General features: G+C 38.3%; 2 protein-coding genes and 1 long non-coding RNA gene across 3 annotated transcripts; 2 read left to right on the forward strand and 1 right to left on the reverse strand.

The window, feature by feature from the left end:
* Positions 1-1,343: 1,343 nt before the first annotated feature.
* Positions 1,344-8,983, reverse strand: tspan33a (tetraspanin 33a). The gene is made up of 8 exons (XM_028449518.1): positions 8,741-8,983; positions 6,732-6,789; positions 5,283-5,410; positions 4,512-4,586; positions 3,975-4,070; positions 3,756-3,884; positions 3,511-3,672; positions 1,344-1,814 (listed from the first exon to the last, which is right to left on the reverse strand). Exons 1-8 carry the CDS (start codon positions 8,840-8,842, stop codon positions 1,713-1,715), a joined length of 852 nt encoding a protein of 283 aa, XP_028305319.1. The 5' UTR covers positions 8,843-8,983; the 3' UTR covers positions 1,344-1,712.
* LOC114464879 (uncharacterized) lies at positions 1,384-19,632 on the forward strand. The gene is made up of 3 exons (XR_003674266.1): positions 1,384-1,394; positions 4,699-4,701; positions 19,553-19,632. It is a non-coding gene; the product is annotated as an uncharacterized LOC114464879 (long non-coding RNA).
* LOC114464877 (zinc finger protein 583-like) lies at positions 11,103-17,660 on the forward strand. Its single transcript, XM_028449517.1, has 8 exons — positions 11,103-11,203; positions 11,318-11,520; positions 13,017-13,127; positions 13,200-13,295; positions 13,485-13,595; positions 14,225-14,342; positions 14,492-14,698; positions 16,072-17,660. Exons 1-8 carry the CDS (start codon positions 11,185-11,187, stop codon positions 17,055-17,057), a joined length of 1,851 nt encoding a protein of 616 aa, XP_028305318.1. The 5' UTR covers positions 11,103-11,184; the 3' UTR covers positions 17,058-17,660.
* Positions 19,633-20,468: the final 836 nt, after the last annotated feature.

The following is a 20,468-nucleotide window of genomic DNA, read 5'->3' on the forward strand; positions in this document are numbered from 1 at the left end:
GTGTTAGCAATATCTGAGGATAATAGGAGAGTTTAACGATGCAAACAAGTGCAAATTCGATCAATTTAAACCTCACACAAGGGAAATAAAACCCTATGAGCCACGACTTAGACACACACTCTGAACTGTCTGTTCAAATGCTGTGGTTTCAGGGAACATTTATTTTTCAGTGGCAGCCCACAGAATGGTGTGGGTTGAGCAGCAGCACAGAACATGTGGCAATCTGCAGTGGGAGGTCTTGGCAAGACGCAAGCAGGCCGGCACAGCAACCTTCACCTTTAATAACATAATAAGGAAATTATACAGAAGTACAATATATTATTAGTTTAGAGAGATTTATGATAATTTTGGAGGCACAGAGGGTAATACAATCCAAGAAAGGTGTGAGGATATAATAAACTTGTAACTGTAATTCCAGGCTATGGCAACCACAGACCTGTTGTCAGACTTAAAATGTATGATTTACAACAAACTGGGTGTAAAACCAAGAATAAAGAAAGTCCTACAAATAGTAGCACAAATGATCTTATAATAATTCACTGTAATGTTTTAATTTATTTTATGGGCGACCATGGCTGAGGTGGTAGAGGGGTCGTCCTCTGTTCCCGAGGTTGCGGGTTTGATCCCAGTCTATACCTGTCTATGTGTCAAAGTGTCGTTGGGCAAGACACTGAACCCTAAGTTGCTCCCAGTGGTTGATTAGTACCTTGCATGTCAGCTCAGTCCCATTGATGTGTGAATGAGCTGATATTGTGAAAGGCTTTAGGACTCCATCAGTGGTTATAAAACACTATATAACTCAAGTCCATTTACCATTTATGTCTGAAGTCTAAAACAGACACACAGTAAAATTCCCTTTCAGTCAAATATCTAATACATCTATATAAGATAAACAAAACACAGAAATATTTTTGATGTGTTTTAAAGCAGCGATTCTCAACTGGTGGGTCGGGACCCAAAAGTGGGTTGTGGACAGATGGTCAGAAATAAATAAGGCACTGGCGAAACGTACAATTGCCGTAGCAATATACCGACATTCTATCCATATGCAGCCACCTATTTGGCCAGTTTAGGTGATGTAACAAAGACTAAATCTAACCCTAACTCTAATAATTGTTGCGATATTGGGTTATAACCTAACCCTAATCCTAATCTTAAACCTAAGACGCTACGTACTTGTACTTCGGTGACCGTACCAATAGAACCGGGTGTTGTCCGTACGGCAACCTTACAAATAGACACTTTCAATAAATAAATACCTCTCATGTTGGACTTGTCTTTTCTTTTGACAGAAACTTTTCTTTTGACAGGCATGCTGTGAAATGCATGTTGCACAGGAAAATATATAGATTTATGTTTTAAAGCAGGTCGGGATTTAATGACCGTGGCAAAATGTGGGTCCCAGGGTGAGACCAGTTGAGAACCCCTGTTTTAAAGGTAGTATTTTTTAACAAATGTAAACACAAAACCTTATCTTGCTGCATTCAATGCAAACCTGCCATGTGTCCAGCAGGTGACAGCAGAGTTCAGTCTCTCTGTATATAGTTCACGCGCTGTATTTTTTTTTTCTTCTCTGCCATCTCTCTTTGACCTTGTGATCTTTAAACACGTTTTTCTCGGGCTTCTCTGTGATTTCACTGATTAACGCCAGCTCTGTTGGGATCAAGTTCCAGTCCTAAAGCGTCTCTATGAGTGGTTCCTTTGAGCATCAATCAGCTCCAGGGGTCCGATTGGTGCTTCAGGTTGTAGTTTTGCAGTTCGATTTGGTCTTTAATCTGGTTTATGAGAATCTGGGACAGGAGAATGCCAACCAGCTGCAAAAGAGAGAGCACAAGTCTTCAAGAGAGAGCACAAAATAAAAGCAAACAACTTGTGTTTTTATTCAAATAAAAGCTCAAATAATTTCTTTTTTTATCATTGGCAAAAGTTATGGAGTAGGTAAAATGCATATTTATTAGGAGTGGGACCATACATTAAGTTCACAATACAAGTCGATAATGGGCTCTAAAATAAATAATATAATTTTTTTTTTTCACTTAAGTTAAATCCTAGTGAATCTTAAAACAAGCCATTGCTAGTCACATTTAAAAGTAAAATAAATGAACACAAATAAAAAGGGCAAATATGGCCATGGGGTAAATCCAGGGAACTCAGAAGCTTTAGTGATTAAGCCTACAGCACGAAAAACGTGAAAGCTATTAGTTATTTCATAATGTGTACTGTATTTACATCAGATATTTGTTTCTACCAGCAGAGATAACTGGCAACCCAGTGGTCGGTTGGCATGCAGCCATTCTAGCAGTGAAGAAGAGATGCTATGCTAGCAGACAGAGCTAAGAGAAAAATGTGACTTTTACAGATATTCACGTAATAATACAGATATTCTTTCAGTGCTAAAGGGGTAAGGAATCATTTATGAACACGTTTAAGAGTAGTAGGCGATTCCGCCTGCCACCTACGTTTCTGGACGGATAAATTGTCTTCGACATGACGAGCGCTATTTTTTTGTATCAGGCATTTTTTTCCACCCTACCTGCTTACAATGAGCTGACCACTCGTGGCAAGCTCAGGTCCAACGTCACTCTCTAGGTTGCCAGCTTGTAATAACTAATTTTTGATGTGCGCAATGCACAGCGCACAGTAACATGCAAATAGGGTTTCCAGGTTGAGGGCCCTCTAGTGGTCAGGGGTCCCTAAGTAGCCACTTAGTCTACACATAGACTGGGCCGGGCCATGCTCCTTTTGACTAAACATGGTCCTGCTATCCAGGAGCACAAAAACAATCATAGTAGCAGAGCTTATGATGACCTGGGTAGAAACGCTAGCCACATTTCACCAACAGAAAAAGTCAAAAAATCAAGACTTCATCGACGAAGCTGGTTTAAAAGGGTGGCACGCAACTATCTTCCCCACTGAAGTTGGCTACCGGGGATTCCCAGCAAGATCGATGCGTTACTTCCGACAATTGGGCTGCAGCCCAAACAGCTGAGGATAGCCGCCAGGGAAATAGCCACAGTGGCTGAAACCAGTTCAAGATGGCTGTGGCTGAAGAGAGCCCACAGTTGGAACCCCTCTGCAGGTGAAGACTAGTCAGTGCTTGCTGTCCCACTCAGGTGAGGCGTAGGGTAAGGGGCGAAAACACCTGTGAACCTGATGATGCAGAGGGGTTTCCAACAATGTGGATGCTTAAGGTATACCATCCAGGAAGAAGATCTGCATCACCAAAATAATCGTAGTCCTTGCAGCTGCAGCTTGTCGCAAAGCATCTCTGCTGTTTACATGATGATAGTCCTTGTGACATTTTATTATCATGGTATCTTATTGCATTATATATCGTCCGACCTCTAATATTTATGTCTCAACCTAATGGGATATATATTTTTATTAAGAGATTGTGAACATGCAGCAGTTCAGTAATTTTGAGCATTCTTTCAATCAGAGGCAGTAATGGATTCACACGGCTTTATTTATGTGTATTTATGATGCACTTTGTCATACTGGTTATTTTACCTGTGGTATGGCCAGTCCAAGTGCAATCCCACCCAATAAGAACAGGTTGCTGTGGATCCAGTTCACCAGCTTGTCGATGCACCCGTTGGTGTAAATGTAATCTCCAGCTTTAAGATAATCCATTTCTTGCATTCCCTGACCACACATGGTGTTGATGACTTCCTACAGACAGAAACCATGTAAAAACACAAACTAGAATACATACAGAAAGGTCCTGGCAGAGAACTACGGTAACGGTACTATACCTTGTTTTTGGATATGATGCAGCAGGAGAACGGGACCGAGCAGCGTTCTCTGCTGGGATTATTCTGCTCACAGTTAAAGTAAATGTTCTGGGACCAGTCAGTGTATGTCACACCACCACAGCAGCCGTACTGGGGAGAAAACAATCTTTTAAAAATGACCAAAAGGGTCACTGCTTCTTTGATTTCAATCAATTGGAATTCATATAACCTAATTCTCACCTCTCTCTGACCAAAATCAATCAGGTTTTGCAGATCAAGGTCGTCTCTGTAGTGAACAATGGCGTTGTTGATGATCTCTGACACTTTAGTGCGAGCCTTAATTTTGAGAATTTTAAAAAGAAAAGTAAAAAGAAACAGATTTGAAATAATATGATCACAACAAAAAAATACATATATTGCAAGTGCTTCACTTTTAATCAAATATAAATTTTCAATTTATTGAAATTGATGTGAAATTTGGTAGTGGGCAAAGATGAAGTACAGCAGAGGACACTGTTGTGAACCTCTTTGGCAAATTTCACAAAATAAATAATCCCCGAACAGAATTTACATTTAATGACTTACTGTATAAAACAGTTTTGTTTAGTCGCTGCATGTGAAATCGTCATTTATTTGATCTAAAACATAGGTCTAATTTAAAAGTAAGAAAAAAATATACCATAAATCACAAAAAACCCACAATTAACATTTATTATGTCAGTTATCTTGGACTTTATGTTGTCAGGTCAAAGAAAATATATCTGAAGCTTTTTGTACCTTATCCGAGAATATGAAGCCTAATATTCCAGCAACCAGTTGCAACATGAAGAGGACTGTGAGACAAATACAGAACTACAGGGGGAGAAAAACAGTAATGGTTACCATGGTTATACAAATGTACAAAGATTAATCTTTAGACATAGAAACAAAATTAGTTTAGTCTTACCCTGCAAATTATTAGAAGGCTGTTTTTTGTGACTTAGCATTTCAGTGAAAATGCAGAAATAACAAATATGTCCATGCCACATGATGTTAAACTGAACAAAAAAAGCTTATTTTAACTTTAAAGCAAGTGATACATTTTAGACTAATGCCTAACACAGGATACATCTGCAGTAAGTGTTTATTCAGACTTTAATATGCATGATTTGTCTTAAATTGATGCCAAGTACCATTAAAAATGTCAATGTTGTTTGTAAACTTGTATAGCCAAAGTAATTCCATATCAAATTGCACAAAATCAGGTCAATAACAATTACAAAAAAGATGAAAAAGCATTTTTCTCTTAGAAAACTTTCATAATTTACCTTTTTTTTAAAAATGATTGTATTATTTTTGTGTCAATTATTTGACTGTTCATCAACAAATCCATCCAACTTTTAGTTTCTCTTGAGGCGTTTTCTTGTCAAGTGTTTGTTTTGTGGTTCTTTACAAACAGATATTCTTGTAAGTTAAACATTGTGTTTTGATGAGTCTACTTGTCTGAAGAATGTTTGAAAGAGTCCCTGCTCTGTGCGAGAAAAAAAACAAAACATAGACATCATATACCGTCTGCAGCAGGCAGATGTTCTCACGAAGGGAACCCACGCAGCCACAGAAGGTGAGGATGAACATGAGGACCCCAATGACCAACAGCATCACAGCAGGGTCCACTGACAGACAGGCCAGAGCTGCTTCTGTGGTGCAGAGGAAGGAGAGGGTTCAAAACAGAGTCAAACTATCTGTCATACATCTAGAGTTAGTAATATAGGTATCGAAGCCTGCAGCTTCTTCTGGGTGCAAGAAACCCTTTACAGTCCATGTTTGCATGAGGACCAATGCACATAAACAGAATGCACACACAAAGGACAATTCAAAGCAGAGGTTTTCAACTGCTGGCCTGCGGGCCACTCGTAGCCATTGATTCCATTTTTATGGCCTGTCTCCATGGTTATAAAACAACTTGAATTTGCTTTAACCAAAAGAAAAAGTCAACAAAAAAAAATGTACTTGCTAAAAAACCCTTTCCGATCAAAGAACAAAAAGTGTCTCAATATAAACAAATATTTGACGCCCCAAAAATTGCATTTCAATACTTTTTTCTTTAATAAAAAAAGAGCGGGTTTTTTTTTTCTCTTCAATTTTTTTTTTTTTTACTGAAGTAAGTTCTTTGAATGAAAATAATGTATTTGAAGTAGTCTTTTTTTGTATTTGAGCCATATTTGTGCCTTTGGTATTCAATACAAAAAAATATTGCTTCAAGCCAAAAAAATATTTTCAGTCAAAATAACTTTTTAATCAACGGAAAACGTCAAATGTCACTTTTTGTGGCTCAAATTTAATTTGAATTTAAACACTTTTTTTCTTTGATTGACACATGTGGGGTTTTTAATGGACTGAAATTAAGTTGTTTTTTTTTTTAATTAGAGTAGATAGAAGAAGCAGGTAGAAATAGTAGTAGTAGATAGAACTTAAGAAGCAGTAGTAGATAGAACTTAAGAAGTAGTAGTAGATAGAAGTAGTAGTAGATAGAACTTAAGAAGTAGTAGTAGATAGAACTTAAGAAGTAGTAGTAGATAGAAGTAGTAGTAGATAGAACTTAAGAAGTAGTAGTAGATAGAAGTAGTAGTAGATAGAACTTGAGAAGTAGTAGTAGATAGAAGAAGAAGTAGTAGATAGAACTTAAGAAGTAGTAGTAGATAGAAGTAGTATTAGATAGAAGTTAAGAAGTAGTAGTAGATAGAAGTAGTATTAGATAGAAGAAGAAGCAGTAGATAGAAGATGAAATAGTAGTAGATAGAAGTAGTAGTAGTAGATAGGAGAAGTAGCAGTAGTAAAAGAAGTAGTAGATAAAAGAAGAACACTTTAGTGTTGAGATCTCCTGATTTAAAACAACTGAAGTTCTCTAAGACAACCTTCTTCTATAACACAGTTTGTGAACCAAAGCTGGACTTCCTTGATGCCAGACGTCAACACAGCACTCAGCACAGACACAGACGCTGGGCTGTATAAACTCACCGGCATGCTTCATCATACGAGCGTACACACCGATGGACACCATCACCAAAGAGATGATCTGAGGTGAACACAAAGCGATGGACATGAGATCACAGCTGCTTTCTTCTGCAACTAATACTGGACACAAAACACGAGACTCATGAACAGAAAAGGGAAAGAACCTGTTCCTGCTCTGTGTGCTTTCTGGTCTAAGGAGCGGCCCATTCACCATGGACGTGTTCACCTCTCAGAGATAAGACAGTACGGACAAAAAAATGGAGCTTGTCTGGTTTCAAACATTACTATTATTATTCCCATTCCCATTTAAAGTGAGTAAATAAACCTGACAGAAACCTGTGCCCTGTAGCCATAAATAAGACCCATTCATCTAGCACTGGTTCTCTAGCCTCAATAGATAATAGGTTGGCCTTTTCCCTCCCTTCAGTGAAATGGCTCCAATTACCACACACTTTGTGCACTTTCATTGGCTGGAAGGGCAAACACAGGTTAGTTTCCCAATGACTGAAGCAGATTGCAACATACAGCTTCAATCACTCACTAAATCATTTATTTTATGTGTGAAACAGAAACCTAAACTGTTCCAGAAAGTATAAGAATCCTAGTAAAAAAAAGCAACTTCGTCTTTGGTGTGTCCTACCTGCACAGAGCATATTATATCCCCAGGCAACATTAAAGACCTAAACACATTCCAAAATGCAGTCTTTTTTTTTTTTTTTTACACAGTCAAGTCATGTTTGGACATGGCTGCATTATGGCTAATGTGTCAGGTATGTCAGAAGACGCAGCTGCAAGTATTGTACACAAAAAAAAACTTGACAAAAATACATAGAATCTTCATATTTAAATAGATTTACTGTCCTTTTGCACATCCAGCTTTACAGTTTTTATACTTCTTTTATTCCATGAAACACACATGGCGTTTAAACAGCTTGGGAAATACTGAAATAAAGCTTCTTAGGGGGGCAGTCACCTGATGTAAATATGAACTTTGGTTCATTCACTGCTGAGCGTTGCTATTACTCCAAAACGGCTTCTTTTGTAACACATGAATGCTCAGGAAACAAAAAACATGTTCACTTCAGTGAATAACTTTTATTACAAGAATGGACCTTTTTGTTATAAATTCTGCCTCTGAATAAGACTGGCAGTTGACAGTCGAAACATGTCAGGAGATCAAAGTACATTTTGTGGGGAAAAAGTTGTCTGAATAAATGAAATCTTAACATATTATTCAAAAATAATCTTTCTGTAATTATTACACATAAATCAAAAACACATCAAAGCAATCAGCAGACTCCTCTGAAGAAGACCGGCAGTTGACAGTCGAAACATGTCAGGAGATCAAAGTACATTTTGCATAAAAAAAAAGTTGACTGAATAAATGAAACTTTAACATATTATTTGAAAAGAAAACAAAAATAACCTTCTGGAATTATTACACATCTGTCAAGGAAAAATCAAAGTGATCAGCAGGTGCTTTTGAAGAAGACTGGCAGTTAACAGTGAAAACATGTCAGGAGATCAAAGAAAATGTTATGATAAAAAGTTGTTTGAATAAATAAAACCTTAACATATTATTAAAAAATAACTTCCTGGGATTATTTCGCGGAAGTCAAGGACACATCAAAGCGTTCAGCGTTCAGTCAAAACGTGTCAGAAGATCAAAGTAAATTTCCTGAGAAAAATAGTTCTCAAATGAAACCTTGACATATTAATTCTAGCTGTTGTAAAATGCAAATGAGTATTCACCTTCAAAACACAGAGCATAGATAGTTATAGGAACTCTGTTAGAAAACAGTTCTGCTTTAGAGTTAAAGTGTAACTATGGTTAGTCAAACAAAGCTGCTCTCTGAAGTACAGACAAACAGGAGTTACAGAAACAAAGTGATAGAACAGAAAAAATGTCTAGAGATAGTTTGTTTTGGCACAATTTACACGTTTTCCCGTAACGCTAATGAAAGTTGTCATGCTTTCAGCTGTCAGTCAGTGGCTGGTTAGTCGTCACTCACCCAGAAGATGAAGTTAAAAATGAACAGCAGGTACTTCACAACCGGGCTGACAAAGGTGAACTCCCCGTCGGATCCATGTGCGCCCCCGCGCCTCCGTCCCATGGTCACAGCAGCTTTACCGGTAGGTGTGATCCACACCTGTGGGCATTCTCCTGCTGGGATGAATCAGTAAGCAGTGATGCCTGTTTGTCAAAGGACTAGAGATCAGGAGAGAACATTCAAGCCCGAGCCTGTGAGTTTCTCTACACACACACCCGCGCGCACATGAAAATGTGGGCGTCGCCGCAGCCTGCAGCGGACGCTTCTCAGTTTACACACCTGGAACAAACTTTGTTCTACAGCTGCCCACAGACTTTACAGCCTACATTTAACCTATGGGGAGAGATTTGTCTGAAAAAAAAATAAAAAATGAAGCTATATTTTATATAACACAGAGGTGTTTGGCCAAACAAATGATTGTGTATAATAATTAAACTTACAATCCTCACCTCACAGAGAGTCAGACACCATAACTCAAGTATGACGAATACAGTAGGAGGAAATAAAAATAGGACACCTTCTTAACATTATATAGATATAAAATATTTTTTTTTTACATTTTTTAATAAAAACCCATTAAAATTATGAAAAAGTATTTTTTGACAAATCAAGTGTTGTAGTGTGATCAACAGAACTCCTTTGATGATTGGATAGAGTTATGTCATCAGTATACAGTGCATTATTTAATTTATTCAATTTTATTACTAATAAAAATCCATACACATTAATAAAAATGTATTTTTTTTTTGTCAATTCAAGTGTTATACTATGATCAGCAGGAGAAAAGGGAAGGCTGCAGTGATTCTGGTGACACTGCAGTGAATACCAATAACGTTATTAGACATTCTTGTAGCATGTGTTTTTGTGTCGTAAATGCCTCATTACTGCCCCCTAGTTCGGTTGCGCGAAGCTGCATTACGTTTGTCTCAAAAATAAATGAAAGTGTCTATTTGTACGGTTGCCGTACGGACAACCCCTGGTGCTATTGGTACGGTTACCGAAGTAACCTAATATCGCAACAATTTTTAGAGGGTTGGGGTTAAGTTTAGGGTAAGGTTTGGTCTTAGTCACATGACCTAAACTGGCCAATGAGGGGCGCTGTTTACAGATAGAATGTCGGTACATTGATACGGCAACCGTACGGATAGCCGCTGCCAAAATTAATTCACACGCGGGCCGCTCCACAAATGTACTTTGCTCAATCCACAAGCACAATTGAAGATTTACACACAATAATTCATGATAAACACACACACATAAATGAGTGTAAATTGTGGACATATTTTGACAATCGGAAAAACACGTGAACATCTAAAAAAATACATGCGAAAATTGTGGATCTATTTGTGATTATTTTTGGGACAAATATTTTTTTGAGTTAAAATATTAAATGACAAAAAGTAGAACGCTCTGCGCACACGTCAAACCTAAGGCCCGCGGGCCAGTAGTGGCGCCAGGATTTTGATTGTGGGTGGCCCCCTAGAAAACTGCATGGGCCAGTTAATATTAGTTAATATATGAACAACAACAACAACAACAACAACAACAACAACAACAAAAAGCTTATTTCTCTTCATCTATGTTTTCGTGCTTTTCTGTCACAAGGCAACGCTGAACTCTATGTTTCTCAGTTGAAATTTCAGAGAAACTACAATAAAAGCATTAATGTGTGATTAAGGCTATGATTATCCTGAATGGCAAATTTTTTTATTGGTCCAACAAAAAAAGGCAACATTATGTGGCAACAAGGCATTCAAACAATTTGAAAGTGATTCATGTAAGAGAGGAAGAGCTCCGTGCATGTAAATACGGGCAACCAGGATCGACTGCTGCTCAAAGAAAGAAACTACAAAGAACCGGCGTTCTTGTCAGAAATGGTTGAAGGTATGGTCTACGATTTGGCGTTTTGGGAATATTTTTGTGTTTTTTGTTGTCATTTTGTGTATTTTTTCCTGTCCTTTTGTGCATTCATGCTATAGCATTTTGTATTTTCCAACATTTTGTGCAGTTTTGGAGTATTTTTTGTATTTACTTTGGGGGCTGCACTAAATTAGACTGAGGGGCTGCAAGTGGCTCCTGGGCCTACAGTTGCCCATGTCTACTTTATAGCCTCCACTGGGCCATGAAGGGCCTGAGTAAATACTACAGATTACGGCTAACTACACGAGTATTTCAACTTTAATTGTCTAAAATGAAACCATTGTAATTAATGTTTTAGTTTAGACTAGAGTTTCTGTAAAATCCTGTCATTGTTGAAACACTGGTATTGTTGTAGCGAGAGCTTATTTTATTTTGAAAGCGCAGCCTCAAAACAGTGTTTCCACAACATCCGGTTGACTGGGAAGTTATTGTCAGGTCCGCGAGCTGAGGATTTTACTCACTGTATGGAAGTTATTGGATAAAAAATGGCGTGGAAGAGCAAAGGTTTGTGTTTGCGTTTGTCTAAACGTATGTTTTAACTCCGTGTTAAGTAACATTTGCATGGTTTTATCGCTTAAATCTGACCTTAGTGCTGTATGTGTGTGTGTGTGTGTCCAGGCTCGGCTCTTCCTCCGTCCTCGGTGCAGCTGCTGGTTCCTCCGGTCAGGCTCATGTCCGCCCTGGTTTGGAAGGTGGTCCAGCAGCGCAGTGTGATGCAGTACGACATGGTTCTGGACTTCATAGGCCTGGCCACAGAGATGCTGCCCGACCTGCTGAGTCCCAGTCAGAAGGCTCAGCTGGTCCTGGGTCTGAGAGCGCGGGTAGGGAGTGGGACACACTCAGCTTCATAAAACCACAGCCTCACAATTCAATGAGAAATTCAGATTCAAAAAAACTTTATTTGTTTCTGAGGGACAAGTTTAATGCACAAGTGAGCAGCATAAACAAGAAAGAGAAGAGGAAAAGAACAAGACAATACTTTCATAATAAACATATCTTTGTTTGAATAAAGCTCAATTTTAATAATACAACAGAAAATAAGGCCGATCACTTAATATTACCAACCTATTTGTTTGCTTTTTAAGAAAAAAAAAAGTGTATTCATGAATTTATGAATTAATTTATTTATTACATGCATATAATCAAAGTAGAAAAATAAAAACTTGCATATTTGTTGTGAAAAGATTTCCCTAAATGTGGTGCACTGTCAGCCTAAGATTACAAATGCATTAGTGTTGCATTAGCATTAGCAACTCTTGCTACATAACAGATCAGTCTAGTGATTTCTAATTGTTATTGAGGTAACACTCATATTAATAAAATCCTACTTTAAGCAGTGTTTGAACGCCTCATTTCACACAGTTTAGACAATAATATCCTTTACAAGATAAAACGTTACTGCTTTGGTTACATTAGACCTGGGTGATATGGACCAATATTCATATCTCTATATTTTTCCTCAAAATGGCAACAGGTGATATAAACTCCATTTATTTATTTTTATTTTTTTTTCAATAGTTTTACAAGAAAAACAATAATGGGTCAAAGTCAGTGGAGAAAAATGCCACAAAGACCCTTTTACTAATCACTAGCAGCACAATATCAACATTTTGTATCACTTTTGACTTTTTCCTGTTTAAGCTCTTAATAATCTGTAATGCTGACTACCAGCAAATGGTGTGATTTGGCAGAGAAAAAAACCATTGGATGTTCTGTGTATTGACCACAGACATATGACGCAGACACGGCACCGCAAGGGTTAAAATGTGAACTACAGACGGTTCTATGATCTCCGTGATTTAGGAGATCGTCGTCATGTTGTAATCCTTAACAATCTAATATCGTCAGATCGCACACCCTTACAGGCATTGTAAAAAAAAAAAAAAAAAAAACATAAATAATGAAAATATATTGTAAATTATTATTAATGTAAATAAATGAGGCTTAAAGGCAGACTTTTTTTTGTTCTAATGGAGGTTTTTCCAGGACCTTCTGGAATCATTGCAGCCGTACATCATTATGAGCACAACTTCCTTTAATATATTTTATTTTCTTGATGAATAAAAATCATCGTCAGTGGTTTACTTGGATTATGTCTGTCTAATGTTTGGATTTGTTTGTCAATCTGAATGTTTACAGGAAGGCAAACATACAAAAACAAAATATACAGTATAATCAAGAACATTCTACATGTTTACTTCCTGATGTCTTTGCGTCGCCGCTCTCAGTTTATGCTGTTTGTTTTCACAGGATGAAATTGATCCTCAAATCTTATTGTGTCAGTGTCAGTTCTTACTGCGTCTCACATTTGTTACAGCTGGTACTGGAGTTATGTCGTGGTGACGGCATCGCCAACCTCTCCATCATCCAGAACCACCTCAATAAAATCCACACCTTCAGCGCTGAGCTCAGCTCCAGTGAACAGATGGTGAGTATTTATTAATACATTCAAATTCATATATAACAGTGTTGGCTTTTTCTATATTGTGTCCATCCACAGGCTGATGCAGATATACTGAAGACGTCTTACAGCAACTTTGCCAGCCTGATTCAGAACATTCTGAATGTTCCCTTTGAAAAAGAGTTCTTCTTCCAGGTGAGTCTCTTTCTGACATGAACACAGATTTACAGTGTGAGTCAATCTCGACACAATAAATTGTGTTTAAGTGAGATTGTTGAGTACACTTTCTCTGAACACTTTGGATCTTTTGTGTTTGATACTATTTCAGTTGATTTACTATTTTGGCTTTGGAATCGTGTTTAAATCACCTCTTCCTTCCTTTAGGAAGTGTTTCCTACCAACTATGGATCTGCTTACAGCAAGAGGATCGAGCAGCTGGTGTCTGTGTTTCTGTCCAGACTGGAGCAGCTGCTTCCCATTCCCAGCATGCAACAGGTACTGATGAGAATATACAGACATGGAGCTCTGTAAAATCCATTTTAATTTTTTTTCAAAATTCCATGTTTCCCACATTATTATTTTTAAATTCAGTTTTGTTAGAAATATTTAAGATTTTTTTTTTTTTTCAGTAAGCATTAGTTTTTAACTCCTGTGAGGAAATAAAATAAATAATAAAAAAAGAAAACTAATTAAACAAAAATAAAAATGTAATTTAAAATATTGAGTAAGCTACAACAATTAAAAGGTAGATATAAGTTGAACTGACGTGGATTTTTCTGACTGCTCCTTTTTGATTATTTATTTGTCATATAAAGATGTATGAGAGCAGCAATAATGTCACCCCAAGTTTTGATCAGCTTAATTTAAATTAACCAAATTTAAATGATCCTGATTACATCATTCCAGACCGTATTAATTAGACAAAAATAAACGGACACAAAGATGCATCAGTTATTTCTTTTTATTCACTAGTGGCCAGAATACTGTAGGTCCCTGGAAACATTTCCTCTCAACAGTAGATTCCATTGTCATTGGTCGATTCCGCAAAAAAATGGAATATAATGGAAATTATATCATGTGTGTTTCCTTTCACCTTCACTCCAGATCTACATGTTTTGTTTCAGACAGCAGCCTGGATCGATGAAACGTCTGTTTCTGAGGACTTTAAACAGCATTTGTCTGAACCCTTTGCTCTGAAGACTTTGCTGCTCCATCATAACCAGCCAGGGATTCTCAACTCAGGTGAGAACATGGACGGAATATAATAATGTTGCACTTACATCTGAACATTTGGATTTCAATGAAAATCCCTATTTAATATTTTTTATTTCTCTATAAAAAACATTTCATTTAAGGTGTGACAAAGTGATTTCATGTTTTCTCTGCTTTAGTGGACCAAGGCAGCAGTGAAGACATAATTCTGTCCACGTTGGCGCTTCCATCTCAAACGGCCGTGGGAAGATTCGCTGAGGTCTACAGCGAGGGTGACGATGATTACGACAACGCGGGAATCTGTCTGATATTGGGCGGCTCAGAGGAAGAGTCGAGTCGAAGCTTAGAGGCCAACGAAGGTGATTGGGTGGCCAAGAAAAAATCAGGTTAGTTGCAGGAGCACAGAGCCATTCCTGGTTTTATTGTGGACGTATAGGGAAGCATAGCCACCAAGGGGCGCCAAAGCTGCAAGGTGACACACTCCTTTATAATAGAGCTATAACAGTGGCAATAGACCCATTTAAGTGTGACGTAGGCATACTAAAAGAGGTGCATGCGTGCGCAGGCTTGGTACAAAACAACCAGAGAACTGCATTGTACTAGCATCGACACACGATTGAAACACTTTTGTTTTCGTATAAAAACAAAACAATGCCATCGTGTGAAGTTGTTGATTGCACAAATAGGAGTACCAATAATCCAGGACTTAAATTTTACAGCATACCGGCTGGTGGGCACCCTTTTCAGAAGAATAGACGAGATTTATGGTTGTGTGTTATTAAACAGAGGCTAACAGCTGACGTATCCTACACACACACACACACACACACGGACAGAGACCGCGCTGAAGACCGGATAAAGTAAAAATCAGCCGAATTATGATAGAAATAAACAGCATAAAGTTGCCAAATAACCAAGATCCGTTTGTTCAGAAGCGATCGTGTCAACGTAATCGCTGCTGAGGCGATGGTACACGGGGTGGACAGAGTGCTATCTCAGTCTGTATCCAGTAAAAAGTGACCATAATAAGCTGTAAATGGACTGATATGCAGATGTGGGACAGTGAGGAGGAGACTTCATGTAGAGATGGAAAGTCATCCGATAAAACTGATCAGAATATGCGGAAATACACGGAAACCTCGGTAACAGGAGTACATATATGTATATTAATTAATTAAGTGACCATGTTTGTCATGCTGCATGTTAATCTTAACCGATTTATACCATTCAAAGATCTAGATATTCTGCTTCTTATTGAAAATAGTATCTAATTTGTAAAATGCTAACTCTTAACTTTAATGTATTATGCCAATTTGGCTGCTTTTGTAAGCCTTAGAGTGCTTGATTAGGTCTGCTAGAATGTGTCAGCTTCTGCTCATGAAGTTTGAGGAAAAACTGCTCTTAAATCTTTAATCCTGCAGCTACAGCCACAATTTGTAGCTTCAATGTCGCTACAATCTTCCCCTTTCTTATAATTATACTTCTAGTGGGAATGCTTAGCATTTACCCCATATTTTGCTTCCACAGCTAGGAGTTGGCAATTCTTTTTTGCATTGCCACAACAATGCAAGTGGGAATTCTTACTGTTGATATGAATGTATTTTTATGAAGTTTGAAAGTTTATCTGATTTGTTAGATTTTTTATTGTTACAAGGTTGTCTATTCACTTGTTTCCACATTAACATACATCCTGTTTAAGTAGCACGCACAGAAAAGTGAGAGATTCCTCCAGGATTCTAAACTGTGATTATATTCACAGGTCCACTGTCCCAGCTCTTCTTCTGCCCTCAATGTTCATTCACACATCGCACAAAGAGGAAAGTCCAGGAGCACATCCTCAGCGTGCACCGCACCGCAACTGCCGGCCATAAGAAAAAAGCTCTGAAACAAAACAGAATCAGGAGCGAGGGCAAGATCCAAGACCCGTGCGCGGAGAAAAAGAAGGAAGACGGTGACTCAGAAAAGCAAAGGAAGCGCAAAGACGGAAAGACCAAGAAGCGGCGCCGACGGAAAGAGCCGACTGGGAACGACCGGAGGTTTTTGACCACGCGGGTGGTGAGCAAAAACTTCACGGAGGAAGAAACCAAATGCCCGACGTGCGAGAAGATTTTCGAACACCCCAACCAGATGAAAACCCACCTAAAGATCCACAGCTTTCGCTACCACTGCATTGTTTGTGAGAAAGGATTCACCAGCCAGTCGGGATACTACCAGCACCAGAGGCTCCACAAGAAAGGACGCAGGTTCATCTGCACTATCTGCAACAAGGGCTTCCTGTGTAACTACTCACTGAAGCAGCACCAAAGACTGCACGGCGGCCCCAGGCACCCGTGCAACATCTGCGGGAAGCATTTCAGCAAGGCCGGCATCATACGACACATCCAGATGCACAAAGGGGAGAGGAACTACCTGTGCACCACCTGCGGCAGCTCCTTCCTGTCCTCGGGCGAGCTGGTGCTGCACAACCGGGTCCACACCGGAGAGACGCCGTACACGTGCGTGCACTGCGGGAAGGGCTTCGCCAGCAAGAGTCACCTCAACGTGCACACACGCTCCCACACGGGGGAGCGGCCGTATCTGTGCACGGAGTGCCCCAAACGCTTCCTTACGCTGAACTGTCTGAAGAGACACACGCTGAGCCACAACGGAGTGAAGCCATTTAAATGTTCCCACTGCGACAGAGAATTCTCCCAGCAGGGGAATCTGAAGAGACACATGGCCACCCATAAAACAGAAGGTCTTTAACATGGTGAGAGACATCGCCTCCCCCACCCTAATAATGGGCTATGCGTAGGATTCTGTAGCATCTGTTGGATGAACACGTGATTCACTAAAAACACTATAGAGGGCCAGCTTGTGTTTGTCCGCTGCTCAGAAACATGGCAGCACAACTACTCTGATAAGGAAACACTCACAGCTTCCACATGACATGGAGATTTGTATGAATCTTTAAAACATAACAATGTTACATTCATTATCACTTCAGGTTTGTATGATTTCGTTGCCAAGTTGGGATTTGTTCTTTTCACTTTGCCGTTAGCATTATGTTCTAGGTACTGAGATAAACCCTCACAGTGTGCACTAATCATGTCAATATATGATGATTAGGTCGTGTGTGTGACCTTGAAAATCACTTGTGCACTTCTTTCTTGTTCAAGTTCTTATTTTTTCACTCTTCTCACGGAAAAAACTTCAGTAAATCATCAGAAATTGGACGACATGTCTTTTTGTTGTCTTTGATTTTGATACCTTGGAATTATGGGTCACACTTTATGTGAAGTTTTATACATAAAGGCTGACATTACACTGTCATTAGCATGGACAAGGCGTCATGAAGGCTGTTATTAAGTATCGTTTGCGAAATAATATTTTTTCACTTTTCATGCTGTCGAAGGTCAACACTATATGCAATATTTTCACGACAGCAATGCATGTTCTTTTTTATTGAAAATAAAAAAATGAATTTATTTCATTACACTATTGTGACCATCACCAGCCCTCCATAAGGAAGGGAAAGAAAAACTTTATTAAAGGGAGGATATAAAAAGAGAGGGCTGTGTTACACCTAGGTGAGGGGGAAGGGAAGAGGGAGTTAGGGTAGGACAATGGAAGGGGTGGGGAACTTCGGAACACCTTTGGAGCTATGTTGGCATTTTTTGGGTTTGGTGGAGGGATCTAGTAGGGTTAGGGTTAAGGTTGGGTTAGGGTAACGAACAACATTATTCATGCTATTAACAAGTGTCGTCATAATAATGACAGCGTAATGTCAGCCTTATGTATAAAACTTCAAGTAAAGTGTTCCCGAATTGTGTTTGTGGCTTCTTTTTCTGAACCCTCTTGTGTACAAATGAAAGTCACCCAGCAGAAGAATATCAAGCGCGCCACTTAAAATGAGTGCAAATCTTTTTTTAAATGGAAGTCACAGTCAGACTGGTAAAGAGTACCGATATATCCTACTCAAGTAGAAGTACTATTACTTGATTATCATTGTACTCAAGTACAAGTAAAAAGTAGTTCAGGTAAATTGTTACAAGTTACTTTCAACCCCCTCGTTTATTTTTGGTAATAAATCTTGCCATGGTTCCCTTTGCATTGCATACAGGAAACGACTTAAAAAGGAAAATCTTGCACAATTGGAACTTAATTTATTTTGCACAAAGGCATCTGTATAAAATAAAAGGTTTGTCAAAATGTACAATTCTTCAAAAAAAAAAAAAATAACACCAATAAAGTCAATTAAAAAAATAAATTCTCAGGTCTAAGTATAGCTGCTCTAAAACAGTGCCAGGCCAAATGTGCCATGTGGGTAACAACATAATAGGTAGAAAGTCCAACCTGAATCCAAGAAAGTGGCTGGGCGTTGATCAGAAATGGTATGACTAAGAACATATGGATTATGATCAATGTGCCTTTAAGAGACCATAAAATAATTATTTTAAAACATACAAGTAAAATGACTGATTTAGAAATATACTCAAAAAAAAGTACCTGTAAAAGCAACTGAATTGTAGTAATGTGAGTACTTGTAATGCATTACTTTCACCCCTGGCAACAGTAAGTCATTGTACGTGTTCCATGTGTGAGAGATGAGGTAAAACAGTGTTTTTTTTTTCTTCGTTCCTCCAAATAAAGTGAGAAAATGATCGTGAATGACAAAGTTGTAGGAAATGCAATTTATTTGCAATTTTTTTATTAACATCATTCCTCAGATAAAAATGCAATGTTACAGGAATATACATCAGATATTAATTTAAAACTTGCTTTCAAGGGACCATACAGTCTAAATATACTTTTTCCTTTTTTATTTACTGGTAGCGTGCGTTATAAGCAAGACAGACTCTGTCACCAATGACAGACTTAACAAGTTACAGATACAAACTGTACATTACTTATTTACAAATCAACTTTTTGTTTGGTTTTTATTTCACTTTTTATTGAAAATAGAAGTATAAAAAGTGATTGAATTAATATTCTGATTTTACGTCATATGTATTCTTTCCCTTTCTAAACTCTAAATCGAAACGAAGGAACCAAAATTTCAAGAATATTCAAGAATTTCCCTTTAGAAAGCAAATGAAAAAAAAAAAAAAAGAAACGAGGCGTCAACTGCAGTCGTCCTCACCAAGGAGACGGTAACCAAGGAAACCAACGCTATGAAGGCCTGGTGTTACTTAGCAACCCTAGAACCAATGAAATCCCTCTTACTGTTGAGGGGGTGTGTCAAATTTAAAACAACTTAGAAAATAAAATAAAATATGGCCTCCTGCCTCCAAAACATTGGTAAGCACAAAAACACTCTAGTTCTGTTTTTTTTTTTTAACCATAAATAGTGCTGTTATTATTAAATAGTACATTTACCAGTAGCATCACTCATAATATTACAACATGTGGGTTTCTTTGTGGCCACTACTCTCCAAAATAAAACAAAAAAACAGACTTCTCTTTGATGGTTAAAGAAATAAAAAATTAAATGAACAGCTCAATCTTGTCAAAGGCCATTTAACACATTGCATGGACCTTAGATTTGAAAACACTCCTGACCAGAGGAGAACAGCTACACAGCATGAGATAAGGAACAGGAAAGGAAAGCATTCGCTAAACACAGTGCTCAACTGAATCCTGAAGCCTCTTCTTTCCTTTAGTAATCCCTGCGTATACACACACACACGCACACACACACACAAGCTGATTCATTCCTAACAGCTGCACACATACACACAAAATGAAATTCAAGATTAATCCTTAGCAAAACATTCATAATCTTAACCCTAGAATCTAAAACCTAAGTGTGGGGATGTCAGCTTCACTGCGTCCTACATTCAGGGGATGGCTGCAGAAACATTATCATTCCTGGTGCAGTAGCTAAACTCAGAGTTTCATTGGAGGATGATGGGCGAATGCAGCTGCTACGAACACCAGCATCAGGCTGTGAACAATGAGGAACTTTAGAGGAAATTAGATCATTGGTGAATACTTGGTGTGCACAGGTTTATAAAAAAAACCTCAACCACTGACCTCTGCATCAAACTAGCCCTGCAGATATGTCAAAAAGACGTTCACCTCTGGAAGAAAGAATGAACATTAAGGTGTACATTTTTAATGGGATCGGTTCTCTTTCAGAAACACGACAAATTTACAGGATCACTGATAGATGAA

The sequence above is a fragment of the Gouania willdenowi genome, chromosome 6 (assembly GCF_900634775.1).
Source record: "Gouania willdenowi chromosome 6, fGouWil2.1, whole genome shotgun sequence".
Lineage (NCBI taxonomy): Eukaryota > Metazoa > Chordata > Actinopteri > Blenniiformes > Gobiesocidae > Gouania > Gouania willdenowi.